The sequence below is a fragment of the Exophiala spinifera genome (assembly GCF_000836115.1).
Source record: "Exophiala spinifera strain CBS 89968 unplaced genomic scaffold supercont1.2, whole genome shotgun sequence".
In the NCBI taxonomy this organism is placed as follows: domain Eukaryota; kingdom Fungi; phylum Ascomycota; class Eurotiomycetes; order Chaetothyriales; family Herpotrichiellaceae; genus Exophiala; species Exophiala spinifera.
In genome coordinates this window covers 3881489-3901490 of record NW_015622514.1, presented here as the reverse complement: position 1 = coordinate 3901490, position 20002 = coordinate 3881489, and the positions used below count along the sequence as shown (strand labels likewise).

General features: G+C 50.5%; 6 protein-coding genes across 6 annotated transcripts; 3 read left to right on the top strand and 3 right to left on the bottom strand.

Moving 5' to 3' along the window:
• Positions 1 to 1230: 1230 nt before the first annotated feature.
• PV08_03718 (uncharacterized protein) lies at positions 1231 to 2545 on the top strand (the record flags this gene model as incomplete). Its single annotated transcript, XM_016378069.1, has 3 exons — positions 1231 to 1278; positions 1375 to 1722; positions 1778 to 2545. 3 exons carry the CDS (start codon positions 1231 to 1233, stop codon positions 2543 to 2545), a joined length of 1164 nt encoding a protein of 387 aa, XP_016239639.1.
• Positions 2546 to 4564: 2019 nt separating this feature from the next.
• PV08_03717 (uncharacterized protein) lies at positions 4565 to 6451 on the top strand (the record flags this gene model as incomplete). Its single annotated transcript, XM_016378068.1, has 7 exons — positions 4565 to 4696; positions 4763 to 4951; positions 5021 to 5211; positions 5266 to 5569; positions 5626 to 5780; positions 5838 to 6296; positions 6355 to 6451. 7 exons carry the CDS (start codon positions 4565 to 4567, stop codon positions 6449 to 6451), a joined length of 1527 nt encoding a protein of 508 aa, XP_016239638.1.
• Positions 6452 to 9344: 2893 nt separating this feature from the next.
• PV08_03716 (uncharacterized protein) lies at positions 9345 to 9830 on the top strand (the record flags this gene model as incomplete). The annotated part of the gene is made up of 1 exon (XM_016378067.1): positions 9345 to 9830. The coding sequence occupies one exon, from the start codon at positions 9345 to 9347 to the stop codon at positions 9828 to 9830; it is 486 nt and encodes a 161-aa protein (XP_016239637.1).
• Positions 9831 to 10891: 1061 nt separating this feature from the next.
• PV08_03715 (uncharacterized protein) lies at positions 10892 to 11725 on the bottom strand (the record flags this gene model as incomplete). The annotated part of the gene is made up of 2 exons (XM_016378066.1): positions 10892 to 11091; positions 11182 to 11725. The coding sequence occupies 2 exons, from the start codon at positions 11723 to 11725 to the stop codon at positions 10892 to 10894; spliced, it is 744 nt and encodes a 247-aa protein (XP_016239636.1).
• Positions 11726 to 14235: 2510 nt separating this feature from the next.
• Positions 14236 to 15975, bottom strand: PV08_03714 (uncharacterized protein; the record flags this gene model as incomplete). Its single annotated transcript, XM_016378065.1, has 1 exon — positions 14236 to 15975. The coding sequence occupies one exon, from the start codon at positions 15973 to 15975 to the stop codon at positions 14236 to 14238; it is 1740 nt and encodes a 579-aa protein (XP_016239635.1).
• A 1045-nt stretch (positions 15976 to 17020) lies between these two features.
• Positions 17021 to 19693, bottom strand: PV08_03713 (uncharacterized protein; the record flags this gene model as incomplete). The annotated part of the gene is made up of 8 exons (XM_016378064.1): positions 17021 to 17588; positions 17651 to 17809; positions 17857 to 18037; positions 18088 to 18280; positions 18369 to 18435; positions 18497 to 19227; positions 19336 to 19429; positions 19485 to 19693. 8 exons carry the CDS (start codon positions 19691 to 19693, stop codon positions 17021 to 17023), a joined length of 2202 nt encoding a protein of 733 aa, XP_016239634.1.
• Positions 19694 to 20002: the final 309 nt, after the last annotated feature.

The window sequence follows — 20002 nt, the reverse complement described above, 5'->3', positions numbered from 1 at the left end:
AAAGAAACCCACGTGGTTGCCAAGGTCGTCACATGAATTTCGTCGCCGTCGGTTACTGAGGATAGGCGCAGTCATATGAGCGCCAAGAGAGTCAAGTGGCAGCGACGACGCAGTGGCAGGATCAGCATGATTTCCGGTCCCTTATATCCCAACTCGTGCCAGGAAAGCAGGCGCGCTTCAGCTGCCGATGATAGGATGCTGAACACTTGAAGAATCGCCTTCAAGCCAGACTGCTACTGTAAGACTACTAACACGAGACTCCGCAAAGACGTAGCATGCGAGTGGAACGGCACAGCGAAGATGAGATGTACATTGCATGGGCTTCAAAGAGAGTAGGGGATATCTTGAGGAATGTATTAGTAGAGCAGCTTTAACGGCCTTTTCGGCTTGTCGCCGGGAGTAATAAATTGTGTTTTTGTGTGTTTGTGTGTGTGAGAGTGTGTGAGCATGCATCCTCGGCGATGACCGATTGCGACTGACGAAAGACTCGACAGATTTTCCCCATGGCTCCTAATCTCCTCTCACATTCTTCGACAATGTATTTGAAAGTCAGGGGACATGAAATATGACCTCGGACGAGGTCATTGAGCAGCAGACCTTCATCGATAGTACCAGACAGCATGTCAAGGTACATCCGCGACCATTCAAATGTCTTATGGCGTCGCGCCCGCTGGAGTGATCGAAAGAAGAAAGGCCTTGAGCGAAATCAAAGTCATCGACAGGTGCCCCGCGTCGGAAGGGCAGGTCTTGGGTAGAAGAGACAAAGGCTTTGTAAGGCGGTTTCTCTTCCAAAGACCCACGAATGTCAGCCTCCAGAAAAGGGGTAAGTGATCTGAGTTTCCTGACCAAGCTGATACATCATAGATCTTTAAAAATCGATAGTCCAGATTTCTGGTTGCTTTGACTTCTCTAAAGAACTTTCCAGGCATAGCCTAGCGCCTGGGTAACATAGCCCGGTGGCGATGCGGAGGCGGGGTAACACCACCAACTCGCACACTAACTAAGGCGAGACCTTTTCACCACGCATTTGCTACTTGAGTGCTTCTTTTGCTCATTCTCACCAAAAAACCATCGAGCACGGCAGAATCCTGTGCATCCATGTCGGCGTCCAACGCAGGGCGCAGATCGCGCTTTGGCTGTAGAGAATGGTGTGTATTCTCCCCACGGCTGAATCGAAACCCATGCGCCGGCTGACCCGAAGAAATAGCCGGAAAAGGCGAAAGAAATGCGATGAAACGCATCCAAGCTGCCAACAGTGTCTTCGGCGAGATCTTCGATGTGACTACACATGGGGCAATTTGAATGCAGTTGAGAAAGCAGTGAGCTGGGCTGTTCTCATATATCGAAGCCAGGCTGCTGACTCCAGTTGCAAAGTATCTGCCGCTGCAGCCAAAAACGCTCAGTCACACGGGAAATTCAGTCCAACTGGTGACACACTTCCACTCGACAATTACCAACCTCCTCTGCTTCTCACCGGAGGCCACAGATGAGAGTCTAGCCTCATATGTCTTGCCTCTCGTCAGCAACTCAGAGCTGGTGTACACGGCGGTCGAGGCACTGTCCGCGGCACATCTATCCAATCGGGGCCTGGCTCACCCCAGTGTGGCGAGAAGGCTGCACGCCAGTACACTGAATATACTCGCCGTATCCCTCGGAAACGTGGACTTTGCAAAGGACGTGGAGGTTATCCTTGCCACCATTGTCCTATTGATCTACTATGAAGTACGCAGGCGGCCCGACGCCTCCACAACGGTCGTATTACTGACCGTGTCCGCAGATCGTGCTGGGGAGCTCGCTCTCGAGTGCTTATACTCATTTGAAAGGCGCCAAGGTAGTGCTGCAGAACTTTTGTGGAACACAGCTTTCACCGGACGCCCTGTTCTTCGTTGGCATACTTCAATATTTTGATGTGATTGTTGCCTTCTCCCTACACCAACGATCCCTTGGCTTTGCTTCGGGATTACTCAATGCTGATAGTGTTGCATCCGAGGTGGACGCAGTTTACGGACTGACCAAATCTTTATGGCCGAAGCTTGAGTATCTCGCAAAGCTTCGGGCATCCGAGATGCTGCACAGCGCATCGCACGACCAGCTTGAAGAGTGTGAAGAATCCCTGATCCAATGGAACGTCGAAGAGCCTACGTCGCAGATCCCTAGGCAGACCCAAATTGAACGAGAAGCCGTCTTACAAATTGCGCGTCTGCACAAGTACAGTGCGCTTACCATCCTGTATTCGGATTTCGAAGACGCTTTCAGCATTATAATTGGCCCCTCAAGGTTGCAGGAACGCAGAGCAGCGGCTTATGAAAAGGCCTTGGAGAGCCTTTTGAGGGTGTGTGTGCTGTCGACCACCGTGTCGACTGTGCTTTGGCCGTTGTATGTTGTTTCGATGCAAGCGCGATCGACCAGTGATCAAGTACTACTAGAGAATGTATTTTCGAGCGTCATGGAACGCCAGAGTATGAAGGTGGTGAGCACAGCAAGGGATGCTATCCTACAGCGATGGGGAGGTGCCTACAAAGGGCCACTGCCACTCCTAGGGTAGATCGAAACTAGCATTTCTCAGTCCTCGAGCTTTTCACCTCCGACGTGGGCTACGTCGACTTGCTCCTTTTTCTCTGAGGCCTTCATATTGAGATTCGTATAGTCTCAAAATCTCGTCCCTCTTGACTCGGTATTTGCCCAGCCAGGCCACGAGCGGGGCTTATGCGAACAGACAGTCAAGTTCATCCAGTGCCAGGCCTTATGTTTCCGGGAGGAAGAGGAGCGTGATTAGAGCACTGAGATAGCAAGGGCCTGGAGGTCAAGTCAGAAGACGTGGGGTCACCAAAGAAGTGGTACGACCAGGCTTACAGGTGCAGCAGAAGTACGTTCGGTAACCCACGTTTGCGAACAACAGTGGCGCTGTTTTTGACACACACAGGTTGTACGGGAACGTGAATGCGACAGACAGCGCAGCGCCTTCCGGTCGGAGGTTGGAATGATAAACCCGTGAGGAAGGCTGGCGTCTCTGTCCTCGGCAAGAAGCCCGATTATCACCCACAAGACTGGCATGACCGTCATTCCCGCGAGGAAAGGCTGGTCATTGACCATAGCGATCGAGTTTATACCAGGCCGTGGGCGAGATGATGGTGCCAAGGCTGGTATTACCAGCATTCAAGATGGTCTGGGAATGATAACTCGTGATCCGGCACTTTTGAAACTTTGAGGAGTAGAAGGTGATGGCATTTATGCCGCTTCAATGCTGCTGAGCCGGCAAGTATAGGGCCAGGGCGAACTCTCCAGATTAGACCCGAGCTTGATCAGTTCTAGGCATCCACTGGTGGTGGACAGACGAACCTCCTCTCGTACCGTGGCCAAGATCTGGGTATGTTCGGCGACGAACAAGGGTAGTGGAAGTCTCTATCGGCCTCGAGAGGTTGTCGGTAGTAAATAACGGGGCCTTTGGGATAGCGGCATACCGTCCAATTTGGCCAAGGTCTGAAGACAACCGTCCGAGCGATCCCTCAAGGCAAACCAGCGCGGCGAACTCGGGATGATGACCACCGCAATGGGCAAGATCGCAGACCCGATATACTCGTAGGCAAAGATCAGTTCCCAAGAAGGCGTTGTAGACACATAAGTAAAGGCGAAGGGCACCTGGGCCATCAGAGTGAACCCCAGATCACCCCATCACGTTAGATATGGTCGTGTGCCGACTACGTTAATAGTCCGGCGAGATTACGCCGAGGTAGGGAAGCGTGTTGTTGGCGACTGCACCACAGTCTATGCCCGATATTAGCCTTCCTTCGTATGGCATAACAATATCCATGGCCGTGACCAACGTGGTCGCTCCGATGGTAAAAATGGCATTGCCGACGGCGATGATCGTCAAGCATCCAAATCTGTCAGAAAAGCGTCCAGCAAGTAGTAGACGGTGAGATTGCTCATCCACTGGCTCCATGTATGTATCTTCAGATAAGGATTGCTATGAATATTGAGAGTGACGCCAGGGACCCGATAGGAAAGGTTTACATAGCCCAGTGTACGAGGCTTTCAATATCCCGAGGTAAACTACGACACTCCATCGATTCCAGGTATCTTCGTCCTTTGCAAAGCTATTGGTTGGCGTAACGACAAAGATGTCGCCTGCTCCTCCAGCGTTACGCCAGCCAACGGAAGCCACCATCTCTTGCGAGGCACGGTGTATCAGGTGGAAGATACGAAGGGTGGATCGAGCAGAAAAAGCGTCCAAGGCAGAGGTTTCGTACTCGTAACTTTTGTCGTTACGCCGACCAATGAAACCTCTGACGTCGGTGGGGAAGCTCACCAATCAAGAGAGGCTTTGGAAGGCTCGTCGTTACGTGGGCGAATCAAAAGCGAAGGTCGGTGGAAGGGAAGCCGAACACTTCCTCAACAATACTGTGGCTGCGGTAACCACAACAGACGATTGTCTTGATGGTAATCGTGTTCTGACCTATCGAGAGAATACCGGCCCTCTTTCATGGGCTGAATCGAGATAATTCATAATTATAAAAGATGAGAGACACTCTACTGGAGGTGAGATGGGCCAACACCTCTCGTCATGTACGAAGCCATTTTATACCTGCTACTCGTGGCAGGCAGCGTCTGCTTCCTGACACCGCTTGTCAGATATTTCAATGACCCTCTCGACTTACGGAAGTACCCAGCAGCCAACATCTTGGCCGCTATTACAGTATGACATGCCTGTCCATCTCTCCATCCTAACCACCTTATGGCATAAAACAAACTGACCTGTCAGCCTCTGTGGCTAGTGAAAGAGACTTGGAATCAAAAGAGGTCTACGACAATCCACCGGCTGCATCAGAAGCTCGGTCCCATTGTCCGCATTTCCCCCGATCAACTCGTGTTCAATGACCCCAAAGCTATTCCCGAGATATACGGGCATCTGCAGGCTCGAAAGTTCGAGAAAGACGTGTTTTACGACAATGTAAGCTTGGCACATCATATCCTTGCTCCCCGTAAGAAGAAAAATGTATCTAAGTTATCCAACTGTCAGCTCTCAGCTGGAGGCTTGCACGACATCGTCACCTCCCGCAACCATGACGAACACTCGCGTAAGCGAAGGTACCTTGCGAATTCCTTCGCCCACAAGACTGTCGTCGATATGGAGCCTGTCATCCGGGAGAACTTCCAGAGGCTGCTCCACCGGATCGACGATGCCCTGGGCCCGATGAATATCCGTCTTTGGTAAGATAGCACCAGTGCCAATTTGGTAAGTTTTCTGGTCTGAGATTTGTATAGGTTAAACTACTTCACCTTGGATGTGATCGGAGACATGGCCTACGGATCACCTCTGGGCTTCCTAGAACAAGGCCACGACAGATTCATGGCTGTGACGGCGGACGATCATGTCTACAGTGTCAAGTCAACCATTGATACGCTGCACCGTGGAACTCGTTTCTCCGTGACTCTGGCACAGTTTCTGTCTACTGCCACTGTTCTGACCTGGAGATTAGTCCTTTCGTGCGCCAACTTTGCCTACATACTCCCCAATCCCAAGGACGCCGACGACTTTACCAATATCGCCAGGTATCAGCTCCAAAAGGTGACGTACCTCGTTCCGCCTATTCCGATTGCGAAGAGAGATGCTGACTGTTACAGCGGCTTGATATTGGAGAGCCTGGTCGAAGCTCGAGGGACTTTATGAGTGGTATCCTGTCGACTAAGGGAGGAGAGAAGAGAGACATTTCGCGTGCTGAGCTGGTCGCCGAGTCGGTGGTCTTTCTGAATGCCGGATCAGACACGACGGCCGCTGCGTAAGCCCAAGGATTTTACCGCTTGTTAGAGGCTCTCATTGTACTGACTTGCACAAGTCTCACAAACACGCTTTATTATCTTCTCACAAACCCGCAGTGTCTCTCGACCTTGCGGCGTGAAATCGACCAATTGGTTCACGACGGTGATGACGGAATCTTACCACACGCTTCTGTCCGGGACCTTCCATATCTCCGGGCATGCATCGACGAGAGCTTGAGGTTGCGGCCGCCCATCGCGTACCCGCTTCAGCGAGTCGTGACGGCTCCTGAGGGCGCGACGGTTCTTGGCCATCACCTGCGAAAGGGCACTGTGGTCGCTGTGCCACCCTTCTCCGTCCACCGGCACGGCATATTCCCAGACGCAGAGGCATTCGTCCCGGACCGGTGGCTAGATCCATCCCAGCTTCAGGATCTGAAAGCCTACACCATCCCTTTCAGCACCGGCCCTCGGGCTTGTCTGGGTAGGCACATCGCCATTGTTGAACTTCAGATCTTGATCGCCACTCTAGTCTGGAGGTATGACATGCAGCTTGAGGATCCCACAAGGGAATTGGAAATCTTTGAGCGTTTCCAGTCCAATCCCGGCCCTATGCATGTGGTTTTCAGACGTCGACAGTGTCAGTAGTGTCCGCCAAAAGGGCATGATTCACAACGTTACCGGCATGCGTTGATCATTGTCTGCAGTATCTGTCCTGGGAACCTACTACCTATCCAGGACTGGTGAGGGAGCGACCGAGGGAGCGACGGCTCTTCTTTGCTAAGGACGCTGCTGATTCCGATCGTACCTAGCTAGTAGATGATTATAATAGCCTGTAAGATATTGATGGATAGACTTACATAGTTCTTCGATCTAATGGTATCATGTCCATCGGACTCTTCGAAGAAGATTGGACCCGCTTAAAACCAGCTCCAGGCATTCTCTCTGGAGTATTTATTTCCCGTTAAAGTTCCCCGTTGATCTGGAGACCGACTTCTTCTCGGCATTCAAGCTAGAATGCATGCGAAGTTGCTAAGTTTGCAGTTCGGGAACAGAGAGAGACTCTCAGTGTACAAGTACCGAGCTTCTTGGTGCAAAATACAACTGAGTGAATCTCTGGAAGAGGGCCTGAGGAAGAGTAAGCTCATGGAACTTGGTAAGGAGGGAGTGTCGGTTCCGGATATATATATATGTGTGTGTGTGTGTGTGTGTGTGTGTGCGTCTCGTAATTCCGCAAACGCGCCTTGGTGCCTTGCAGCACCTCCGTTCAACACCTTCAACCGCATTTCCTTCCTTGATTGAACTATCCGATTTAGTGTATAGCGGTCAATTTGTACGAATCGTTTTAGGATATGGGTCACATTGATGAAAACATCATTTCTGACCGAAATAGGGATTCTACCGCATGTGATGACAGAGATTTCCGGTTCGAGTGGTATCTTTTCTTGTGTCAGCGTAGACCCTCAGGGAACTCGCTAAGCTCTCTTGAACCATAGAGTTGGCAGATTTGCAGACCAGTGACATAACTGATATAGACTCCGTCCCAGGGGGAATTTTCTGACACAAATTCATATTCAGAAATCCACCTGGCTATCAGGACATTGATCTCCCTCTTCTCTTGCCAATTGCCCTCGCAAAGTTGACCTCCGTTGATACAATAATTTCTCCTGTGATAGTAAATTTCCTCTTTGCCCCACTTCACTGACAAATACTCCGACTGCTCAACTTCCCAGTTAGGGACATGATCAGAGTCACCTGATTGTTCAAGGCTAGTGACATGCGGTAGTGGGAACGGTCCAGGCGTAGTAAGGGCCGATAGCTCCTTTGTCTGCACGATCGAATCCCTGGGTCCACGATCTGACCCTGATGATCCTTCACCTATTTCTTGTTCGGATAGTTTTCTCGATTCAGTCGGTTTCATACAAGAAAGGTCAGATAGAATTATAATAGATGACAGGTTTATTTGGTTGTCCCACTCCAATGTCGCTTTCATCCCTTCAGCGGCCTGCAAATTACTCATACGGAGTGGAGACCCCTGTGAGGGTGACGAGGGCGTCATAAAGCTTAATGACTGCCGGGAGAGTTGCAACTGTCTATCGATTTCAGAGAAGTTCATCTCTGGGCCATGATCGCCATCCCTTCAAAGGACCCATATTCTCTCGGTCTATCTCATGGTACGTTCCCAGGATATGCAGTATTGGGAGGACCTTGGTTTGGACATAGTACATCGTCGCCGAAAACTTCTTCGACTTGTGTGTCTCGAGTAGAAGTCAATCCGAGCAGGCAAGAGAGATTCACCGCCAAAGAGATGTGTGCATTAGATCCTTGAGCATTTGTATCAGGAATGCGGTATTCTTTTTATCTTACTGGAGCTTTCGACAGTGTTGTGAATATACTGATTGAAAAGTACCCCAAAATTTGTGTTCCTGTCTCTTGTTGTTCTTGAAGTCACGTCGTGGTAATAAGGATTTTTTGGTCAAAGAGCACAATTCATTCTCACTATCTAGCCGGGTCTAAGCGGAAGACATGTTTGGTTCATCATTGCTTATTGAAGGTTCGGTAAATCTGAGGTCGAGCCAAACGATTCGGGAGAATTTTGACAAGCGTACTTCTGCAGGGAAGGGGAATAAGAAGAAGGCTCAGATCGGCCGACAAATGAGTTTGTACAAGCGTCCCGTGATATTAACGTTATATTCGTAAAAGCGCGCTTTCTCTAAATCGTATGAGTCTAGATTAAGCTTCGCTATTCTTCCTTGCAGTTCCGTATCACCATGACCATATCGAGTCAAAGTGCTTTACTGCCGAGGTATTATATTGGCGCGTTCGCTGTGATTTAGACGGCAGGGTAGATTTAGGTAGATAAGGTGACAAAGAACCGACAACTAGCCTATAATTATATTTTTTCTTACGAAGTCGGCTACCCTCACTTTATCATATATCTACAAGGAAGCCAGGGTAGGATTAGATTCTTCTGTTTATCGCTCCTCCCATAGATTATCGGGTGAACCTAGCTATCCCGATTTATTTTATGCCGACTGCGTTAATAAATAATGATATCCTGATTGAAGGACCCGTTTGTTCTCTCAAAGGCAGCTATGAAGGAGAGCCTTGCACGGCTAGTAACCGGCCTTGCGTTCTGCTGGGCACGCAAGGGTCTCATTCTAACGATAAGAATAGAGCAGTGATGGGTCAGTTCGGCTAGGGTGTGCTTGACATTTGCTATTTGACAATTTTGAGGGGGGAGGTTGTGCTGATAGTCAGAAGGCTAGTAAACACTAGTTTGAGCGAGGCCAGTAGGGGTTCTTGAGTAGGACGTACTCAAGCTGATGCATTAAAAAGCGAGGTCCGAGGGATTGCCTTCGGGGCCCCCGACACAGTCCTTGTGGGGCGATTTATAATATACCGTCCCGACGGCGGGTATGATACCATACTCGCATATCTAACCCATATTTGGAGGCTGAACCGTATGCCTGCCGATATATATAGAGGACGTGTCGCAGATATAGAGCTGGGAGTCAAGTTACAGATATACCATAACACAAAAGACTACTTGCATATTGTTTAGGACTGACGAACAACACAACACGATGAGCTCCAGAAACAACTACACCTTCGCCAACCAATGTTCTATTCCATCTCCACTCGACAAGCAGCTTCCTGCCTTCTTCCGCTCCTGGGACGATCCCAATTCCAGTCATGATTATCTCAATCTCTTCGCACCGGAAGGTCAATTAGTCTACGGTACAACGACCACAGGCCGGGAAGCAATCCGCGCTTTTCGCGACGCCATGATCCATCCCATCAACGGGCCCATCGTGGACCTTGAGCACACTTTGGTAAAGTTTTATGTTCTCGCGGGCGGAGCTGAGAAGGGAAAGAAGGAGGTTATAGTTAAGGGGTCGCTGTGGTATAAGCTGCGAAATGGCCGGAAGATTGATTTCGATTTTGCTTCTGCCATCAAGTTCGCGGATCCGGGAGATGGAAAAGATCTGCAGGCAGAATTTTATGAGGTCTTCGTAGATTCTCATGAGTTGGTTACAGCGATCAAGGAGATGAACGAGGCGGAGAAGTAGCTTGAAAGAGGAAGACTGGATGGGTTGTGTTTGCGGGGTCCCACCTCGACACCCTAGCTACTCTTTCAGGTGCGAATCTCTGTACGATTCGGCGCATCTATTGGTCGGTTGGTCTCATGGCGGTTCTGCTCGTGAGCTTCCAGGGTACCTGTTGTAACACGGTCATCTCTTGATTTGGACCGTGTCCCGGACTTATCTGCGGTCTTAGTAAGATGGATTCCTCAGCTACGCCATAGAAACATTTATGCCTCGGTATAGGGGGCATCATCACTGTCGTTCATTATTTTCCTTTCTATCCCCATTTTTCGTCGGGTTTCTTATGAACTTTTCATATGGGCACATCTAGCTTCATTGGTGCTGGCCTCGTGAGTATATCTGACGGCACCTACCCTCCAAAACGCCCTTTTCCTGCTAGTCGTTACAGGTGCTAACTGGATTGTTTGTGTTTTGGTGCCTAGTCCGGCGATATCATCTCAACGACGAAGTCTGAGGTGATCCGCGAAACGTGGTACGAGGCCGCTAATACGGTCAAGTGCAATTCTCGATTACCAGCCTTTCTGAAGAAAGTAATAAGGAATGCTGGAGAACTGGAAGGCTGAAATAGTTGAGATAGTTTCATTTCAACGTTCATTCAATATAGATTAGATAGAACAAGGTGCTGTCCACGTAAGCTTCCGGGAGATAGCCATCTGCTGCAAGTGACTCGGTACGGCGGGAACGGGGGAAGCGAGCGAGCAAACTCATCACGGAAGGGTTTCCGGGACCACAATACGGTCACCTTGGGAGGGATTCCCCTTTACGTTTGACGGCGCAGTTTCGCCTTGGGATGATCGGCGGACGTACAGATAAAAGAAAGGGTTGCCGAAAATTGTATTGGTCATTTCTGGACGATAAATCGAGATCCCAGCCAGCCAGCCACGCATCATGCGCGCATTTCCAATGCACACGATGCATCAAACAACAAACCGAGTACCGCGCTTCTCTGGGAGGAACTGATGCCTGCACTTACAGTAGATTACTTCAGAAACTGTTGTACCAGAGGCAGCGACCAAGACCCAAGCTCACGAGTTGAGCATACCGCCATCACAGACGAGAATAGAACCCGTGATGTTGGAAGCCGAGTCGCCCAGCAGGAACAAGGCACTATCTGCAAGCTCTTCTGCCTTACCCATTCTTCCTAAGGGGATGGCGGCGATCATATGTTCCGCGACTTGTGGAAAGTCTTTGATAACGGCGTCAGTCATGGGAGATTCGGTAAATCCTGGGGATCTGCGGCGTTAATTGTGAACAATATGTGAGACATCGACCGATGATGAAACGGCTGTTCAACGCGCAGTTTTGAATCTCTCACCTGGAGCAATTGCATTCACGCGAATGCCTTCGGGGGCCCAATCCAACGACCAACATCTCGTGAAACCCACAACGGCATGTTTGGCTGTTGAGTAAACGGCCATATTTCGGTAGCCCTTTAAGCCCGCAGCGCTGGCTGTGTTGACCAGGACACCGCCACCTTTCTGTCGCTGGAATTGGCGATATGCCTCGGTGCCCGTGTTCCATACCCCAGTAACGCAGACCTCGATGATCCTACGGTAGACATCATCGCTAGCAACGCCATTTTCCACCGGACAGATGCCGGCGTTGGCGCACATGCCGTCCAGACGACCAAATTTCTCAACGATCTTCTCGACCCAGCTGTGGACTTCTTGTCGTGAAGTCACGTTCACCTTCGTGTAGATGACGTTAGGATTGTTGGCCAATTCTTCCGGTTGGGGAGACAGGTCGGCGACGGCAACCTTGGCTTCCACCGCCAGGAGTTTTCGCACAATCGCCAGACCAATGCCCGAGGCGCCGCCAGTCACCCCAATAATCTTGCCCCTAAGTGATTTAAACTCCATGGTGGAACTTTCAATCGATTGGTGACCAAGTCTGCCGCTGAGTTCTCGAAGTTGGGGAAAGGTTTGCGATCACGTTGGGTGGGTGGGTGGTGCGTGGTGAAAACCTGGAGAAATGTCATTCATAAGTACTTTAGCAGAGTCCTGCCCCAAAATCAAAGAAGGCGAGGTGCTTTCTGGGAAAAATCCAGATCAATCTTGCGGCTTCTTCTCTTACGTGTTTGCTTAGATCGCCTCGGGATCTCACGCACACCCTCAAACGGTAACCGTCTGGATGACCTGGTCCATTTCTAAAGCCGGCTAGTCGTCAAATACCGAGGAACTGCACGAAATGCGAGTGGACAAGAGACTACAGAGCATAGCTTCCAGTATTTTGCAACAACATTCTTCCTACATGCATCAATTATGTTTGAGGTCTGCATCTACAATCTTACACGACACAAAATGGAGATGAGTATAGGATCCCGCTCAAAAGGCGCTGACGCTCCCACGAACACATATACAAACGCCCACACCTTTGCGGGTATACTCGACAGAGCAAGTGGTTACTTGTCACCAGCTGATCGGCATAAGTCGTATGGAGGCAGACCAACTAAGCCTTCTTGGCAACCTGGCGGCGGTGGCAGCTAAGGGAACAAATGCAGGTATATAGTGAGGAAGCTTGTTCTGAAGGATAGCGAGATAAATGGCCGTGAATGTGGAACCCCACGCGGTTCTAAGCGCACACTCACCATGCTGAGCGTGGGCGAGTTCGAGCTTTTGGAGACCGGTGAGTCCTTGATGCGGATGACCCCGGGAGGGCTGAATCTCTGCCATCGTGAGCGACTGACTGACGAGCTGGTCGATTGATTGATAAGTTCCCTCACTACGGAGCTTTTGAACAAAAGTGAGACGCAAACGGCGAACGTGCTGAGTTTGCAAACCTTGAACGCAGACACCAACAGCTGGAGTCTGATGAGCGTCGTTATATACGACTCTTGACTTATATCAACAGTCTCACGACCCCGGGCTCGATGCATGAAGCCAAATCCTGAGGACCCGGAGCCCCGATCGCGGAGTGCGAGGACATAAGTGGGTCAGAAGCATTTCGGGCAATCCACAGACCTGTACAGAGTGCGGATTATTGGAATTCTGATCTAGACGGTAATGCAATCGGTTCAGGGTGCTATTCAATTAGCGTTTCCCTCCCCATTTTCCAGAGACCTGCCCCCACCTCCCACCTTTTTGGGAAGCAATATTATATCGCCGCGGGTTTATGATTTTATGATATCCCGAGACCCTTCACGACTCACCCGATACAAGGTCACTTCTACCAGCCGAGGTGAAACCTAATCGGCCATTATCGTCAAACCCGCACCACCCCCGCCCCCTCCCAAAACGGCCCAACCCGGGCAAGATTCGTTGGTCACTCCGTTGAATTGCCTCCCTCAATATCTTCTTCAAGAGGATATGATCTCAAGGTGGTATAGTCTCAAGCTTGATGAGAGCGAAAAGAAAGTTGTACCAGTATGTGGTCAACTGCATAACCAAGAGAGACGAAGAGAAAGGGCTGGACATTGAGAATTAGAACTACAATCTGGGGAAATTTTTGGAATTGTTATAGATATTGTAGTAGGTTAGGATGTGTGAGCTCCCTCTTCAGGGGCTGGTCTCTGTTGCAGTGGGCCTAGGGCCAAGCAAGCGTGGAAGGCTAAGTCAGGAAGCCTAGGCATGTGTTTTTCTTTTCTTCTAGACATTCAGGCAATCAGAGACGTACTCATGCGTAGGTATGCGCACAGAGAAGTGTGCATAGTCGGTATGAAGATATATGAGTTGCGTACAGAGTGATGCAATGAGACAGCAGATTTCAGTCAAGTTTACAGTGTTCCCTACGGATTCCCAGTACAGCCCGCACTCCAGCGCACGATCAAGTGTGTTCTAGGCGAGTAGTCAGGGTGCTCTTGATGAGTCCTGCGCCATGCGCTGCCCCCGACCAACAGAGCATTCCGAGGAGTGTCCAGAGAGACCTGGAGAGGACGAACAAGTGTTACAGGGAAGGAAGAAGTGTTCTACAATCCGCTCTCGGCCCTCGACTCATTTTGCCTGATTGATGACAGCCCTGTGCACCTGGTGCTTCCCCCTTTATTCTTGTTATAATATCATTGGTGAAAGTATTGCTATAGGGCATCAGATATGATAAACAACACGGTCACATCATTTATTCTTTCCCCATATGTATGCCTTCTGCTAGGTGGTTCTGCTTCCCTCCAAGATGACTGGAGGGGTAGAGGCTCGGGACATGCTCCGCATCATGCCTATCTAGAACGAATCCATGACAACTCATCAACCTTGATTTCTCAGTCAAGTTCTGCACTGTGTTTGTTGAAGCCATCGGTCATCGCCATCAAGATGACACAGAATTGTGGAAAGTTGTGACCGTTCTCGGACCATATTCCATTTTGCACGGGAGCCCGCAGGCAGCCCTCCTCACGCTAACCGGCAGTGAATGGCCAGGCGTTTGTCTACATCGACTCTTAGGCTACGATGTCTACCTTTGTGTTGGAAATGCCGTTGACCTCGGCATCCTCGACGTGCGTCTTGATTGCCTTGACATCGGCTCCGTGCCCTGTAGTTGATTTGTTCTGCAAAAAAGGCTGAAAGCCTGCAAAACCTTCATTAATGACGCGATGGACAGTATTGTAAAAGTGGCCCATGCCTCCAAAGTGGAAACGAATGGCTCGCTTCTTGCCCTCTACGTTGTTCCCGAAGAGCCACGAATTGGCCTCCTTGAACAGACTGCTGTCGATGACGTTCTCAGCAGCGATAGTCCATTCATCCTCGGCTTGCTTCGTTGCTTCGATGATGGTGCCTTCGCTTCCAGGTCTGGAGCCCGGTAAACGGCGAGCCCTCTCTGCTTCCGCCAGTAAACCAGAGATCAGCTCAGTATAAGTCTCGACCACCGGAGGATAATTGGCAAAGGGACCCAGCGGCCCGCCGATCATCAAAAGGTTGGGGAACTCAGGCACAGATGCTCCGAGGTAAGCGGATGGGCCCCGTTCGCGGGCATCCCAATATTCCTGCAAGCTCTTACCTGCTCGGCCACGGATGCGAATGCGGTTGTAGTTTCCATCAACAGCGTCGAACCCTGTCGCGAAGACAATGACATCGAGCTCGTGGAAGCCGGCGGTGGTTTCAATACCATTCTTTCGAACTGCGACAATGGGCGTCTCTCCAATATGCACAATTTCCACGCCGGGCTTGTTAAATGCATAGTAATAACCATTGTCGCAGATAGGTCGACGTACATGCAGCTCGTTCGGTTTGAGCTTGCGCGCCTTTTCTGGATCCTGCACGATCGAGTCGATCTTACTCCGGATGAAGTTGCACGCGTGCTCGTTAGCCACCTTATTGAAACCAATATCGTTAAATCCACCGTAGTAGAAACTGAAGCCATTGCCTCGCTGCCACAAGTGCTCGAATATTTTTTCCGCTTCTTCGGGCGGGACTGAGTCATATGGCCGGTTCGACTCAAACAGTTCCATCCCTACGTAGGACTGCTTGGCTCTGGAAAAGATTGCGTCGTAGTTGTCATTGACCCACTGCCGATATCCGGAGGAAACTGGTCCATCTCCACTTGGCACACTATATTGGGGATGGCGCTGAAAGGAGACCAGGGACTTGGTGTGGCCTGCAAGACCGGTGATGACCTGAACGCCGGTCGAACCGTTGCCAATGACACCCACACGCGTTTGAGAGAGATCTAAGTCGGCTGGCCAACGAGAAGTATGGACTATCCGGCCATTGAAAGTCTCCAAGCCTGGTATCTTAGGATAATTCGGGGCAGAGAGGACTCCCAATGCTGTAACGAGGTATCGAGCATCGATGGTCTCTCCGGTACTCAGACTAACATTCCATCGTCCAGTTTCTCCGTTATAAACAGCCGAAGTGAGTTCGGTCTGGAACTGAATGTCCTTATATAGGTCGTGTTTTGTCGCGACGTGCTGAAAGTATTGGAGGATCTCCGTCTGCTTGAGGTAGTGGTCGGACCAGGGGTAGTTCCGGAGATCGTCTTTGTCCCAAGAAAACCGATATATGACGGACTTCGAGTCACTCATAGCGCCGGGGTAGCGATTCCAGTACCACGTTCCACCCACATCGCTAGCAGTATCAATGACTTTGATTGTGTAGCCTTCATCTCTTAGGTGCTTCAGAGCACAAAGGCCGCCAAAGCCGGCTCCAATCACTAGGATATCAAGCTGCGAGGGCAAGGCCATTGCGACTTGCTTCACAGAGTCGCTTCTTGAATGAACCAAAGGAAGTGATGAGGTGAGATGGTGAAACAGGGACTTTTGCAGGGACTAAAACTCCACTCAGAAGAGCGCCATTTCGTAGGCTTATAAACTGTTGATCCGATGGATAGTCCCCGATGGAAGACACATTCGAAGACTTGGTTCAAGGAACAACAACCACAATTCATCCCCCTCGAGCGGCGCCGCAGGCTAGTTACCTACACTGATGTTCCCGATCAGCCTCAATCGTTTCACTGACCAAAAAGAATATCAGCTGATAGCCGACTCAGATGTCCCCATCCCAGGGACCCCCTATGAGGGCGGGAACGGCGGGCCCGGAAATCAGGCGGCTATTGGTTCCTCGCTTCCGCTCAGCCATTGATTCGACATTGCAAATTAGGTGGCGGTTGTGGGTCCCTTGGGCCAGTCGTCCGGAGCTAGACAGTATCAGGGTGAACCCAGAACCTACTGTAGGTCTTTGACAAGTCGGCGATATGGCAATGTGACAGAAATGACAACTTTTTGCTCGCATCCAATGATGGACTAGGAACGAGAATGGCTAGATAACATTTAGGCATGAGGCCGTCCGAGACCTCGCATCGGAGGTCTGTAGCAGCAAGTGGTGCGCACCTAACCCCAGCTATGTTCTCGGTGATGGTAAGATGAGTCCTGCAATCGGTGAGACACCGACGACCTCATTTCCAATGCCTACCTGGTCAGGATCGAAGCATGGAAAGAGACAGGTCCGCGTCCTGAAATAGCCGGAACAATGAGCCCCTCCTTTCCTAGCAAAGGCTGGAGCTTGTTGCTTCGAGAATAAATCAAGTGACAGCACCACTGACGGTCAGATACCCGTGTTTAAAAGGAGTAGTTTCAGCTGCGCCTTTGATCGGCGACAATTTTGTTTTTTTACCCTCCTCTTCAGCAAGCTAAGTGATAGTTGATTTCCAGAGACATCGAACAGTCGACTTGAGCAAGTCATGAAGGAAAGCAGTGAAGTCCAGTCACCAAAAGAAAAAGTAGTCATTATTCAAGGATGTGTTGAGTCCGATACTGGTTGGTGACATGCCAATCCAGCCCAGTACCCATACGGTGCAAATGCATCAGTTAAGGAGTCTTGGAATATGTTTTCGAAAGCATCGAAATCCAGTTCCTCCGCCCAACAAGCCTCAGGCATGATTCCCCCGTGGGAATCTACTGTCTGCGACTCCGTGGCGCCCATCGAAGCACGCAAACTATGCAGCGTCGGGCTCAGTAGACTGTCCAAACCATTACTGGCAATATCAGATGTGCTCTCGCCGGACCGTAGAGTCGCTTGATCTGGTAGCCGAGCAATCGGGCCGCTAGACTGCGGCCGGCTACAGTATGGCTTTCCACCTGGCGGACTACACTCAAAGCACCGATCGCGACCGGTCAACCGGCGAAGAACCTTGTCAAAGACTCGCAGGATCCAACCAGCTGCGGGCCACAATTTCGAGAGCTCGCTCAGCGCCAGCATGCACTGCCTAGCTCGATTTTCTGCCAGCTGACTGCTCACTGGCTGTCGACAACGAATTACCAGGGAGTGGATTGAAAGTGCACCAAACAAGGTCGGGATTCTGAAAACCATCTTCGTGTCAATCCCCTCAACCTTGAACTCAGATCTTGAATGGTAACTCACATATGTACTTGAGCATATCGGAGAGTGCCAGAACTCAGCAGGTCTTCTGCAAGGCGAGTAACGGCATCGGTGCTGCTTCGTACCGTTATTTCTCGCTCAGAGTCTTGCCGAGTTACACTTTCGATGGTGGGTGGTCTGCAGAACAGAATGAGAGCATTGCTGCTTATGGATTAGCCGGAGGCCACAAGATGTACAGCAACACGTACTGATAGCTCAAGTGTAACATGCAGGCCCAGAAACCTGGTTCTGTGGACTCCTTGAACGGTCTTTGAAACATGTCCAGTGGAAGGGCACACTGCCATTGTTGAAAATCAGCAGCAAGAAGCTTGGATGCTTCATCATCCCACGCACGCCCAGGTGTATATCCGATCGATAGGACCCGACCCACTCAACTGCAATCAGCTTTCCCATATGCGTTGAAAGGAGAGCTAACGTACGTAGAAATGCCAGACGGACGAGTTCGACAAAATATGAGACGTGGTATGCTTCCTGTGTGCCGACCAACTCTGCCTGTATGCTTGATGGATGTTGATCTCGGAAGTCCTCCTCAGTCAGCATTTTGACGTCACAATCTTCGTCGCGAATTCGTGAAGGTCGTCCTAATGAAGAGGCTATATGTCGATCCCGTGTCTGAGATGGATCAGTTTGTGGCCACTATCGTGAAATACATTGAATCATGTGCGCGGGTGGGGCAAGGTATGATGAGATTCTCGCTGACATAGATTGACCACCATATCCTCCTCCACAAGGATCTCCGTTTCGAGCTGAGGTTTGAGAGTGCGGTTCTGTGATGGCGGTTAACCAAGGGTCTGCTATGACAGATGTCTCGGACTAGAACAAGCCTACGTGCGGTGCAATCCTAGGCCTTGCGCAAGGCTGATGGCGGCGCCGAGCCAGAACCAAGAATCTTTTTGGTCTTCCGGGCATGCCCACCAAAAGGAGAGCAAGAAGAGGACAGACGTCAAAGTGACTTGATCCTGCTCGTAATCGGCATCATACAATGCTTTGGCTCGTTTGTAGAACGTTTGCCGGGCACGAAGTCGATCGGGCAACCCTGCTCTCGCAAGAACTGATTCGTCGCACACCGTTGTCGCAAGAAACAACAGAGTTTGAAGAAGCAACAGTGATGCTTGACCTTTTTGGTACTGTGCGGCAAAACCGGTTCGATCGAGGACTGGAAATCCAGGATAAATGTATTTGAAAAAGTTCCGGATTAATTCGTCACGGATCTCCTTCTCGGGGAGATCCAGCGCGCCCACAGCTCTCAGCCTTTCGATGTCATCCTGATTGAGGTGGGAGATCGGGAATTCCCCGACTTTAGCAGGGATAGGGTGGTGTAGTCGGACAATCGGTCGTCTCCCATCAAGACTGCAGATGGTGTTGATGATGAAGCCCATGGGTAACGCTTCGCCAAAGAACAACATACGAGCATGGTCCGGAACAGAGTTAGCATTTTGGGCAAGTAGTTCCGGCTCTGTCATCCGAGCAAAGAGCATTTCTGGACCATCAACTTGTCCTGGGGTTTCTTTCTCATTTGTGGTGGTTGTGGTTGTGGTCGTGGTCACGGTGTGGTTGTCCTGGACTTGACCTTCATTCGCTCGGGGACTGAACAGTATCGGCTCTGCAACAGTGCCTGACACAGAGACTGACGGCGCCGCGGCATCTGTTCCCCCTCTGGAGAACACGGTTGAGCGCGCGGTGTACTGTGTCTTTTTCACGTTGCTTGTTCGGCTCGACGCTGAGTCGGTCTTGTCTTTGGGGTTGGATCCTCGGACGTACCTGCAGCTGTGTGAGGCCTATAGTATCTATAGCCAGCTTGATGATCACCACTTACTTTCCACGCTTTGAACTGATCAGTTCACAAGGGACGTTTCGTGTCCGGCACTGCCAGCATGGCTTTTGCTGCATCACATCACACTTGACACGACGTGCATTGCAATGTTTGCATGCCGTTCTTGTCCTCGCAACGGCAGATTGAGAGGCAGACAGTGACTTTGGCGGCTCGGTTTGATCATGTAAGTTGGCCTTGCTGCTGTCTGTCATCGTGGGATGGGTGATTCCACGTTTCGGCCCCAAGATCTTAGGTTGGAGCTGGAAGAAAAGGTGACGGAGGGAGAGGAGGTTGGCTCTTTCAAACCCGGGGAAGGAAAATGTTCGGAAGAATTGGTCATGCCTAGAACAAGGGTCTAGGAAAACCGTCGGGTGGCAAGTGAAGAGCGCTCCACTCTCACTACCTCCCACTATGGAGACGTCGTAAAGCGTAGTACGGCTGACTTTTCCATGGAGTGCCCCAATCCCGAGGACGGTGTCCTAATAGTCTTCTCAGTTAGTTATTTCAAATCTACGTAGTTG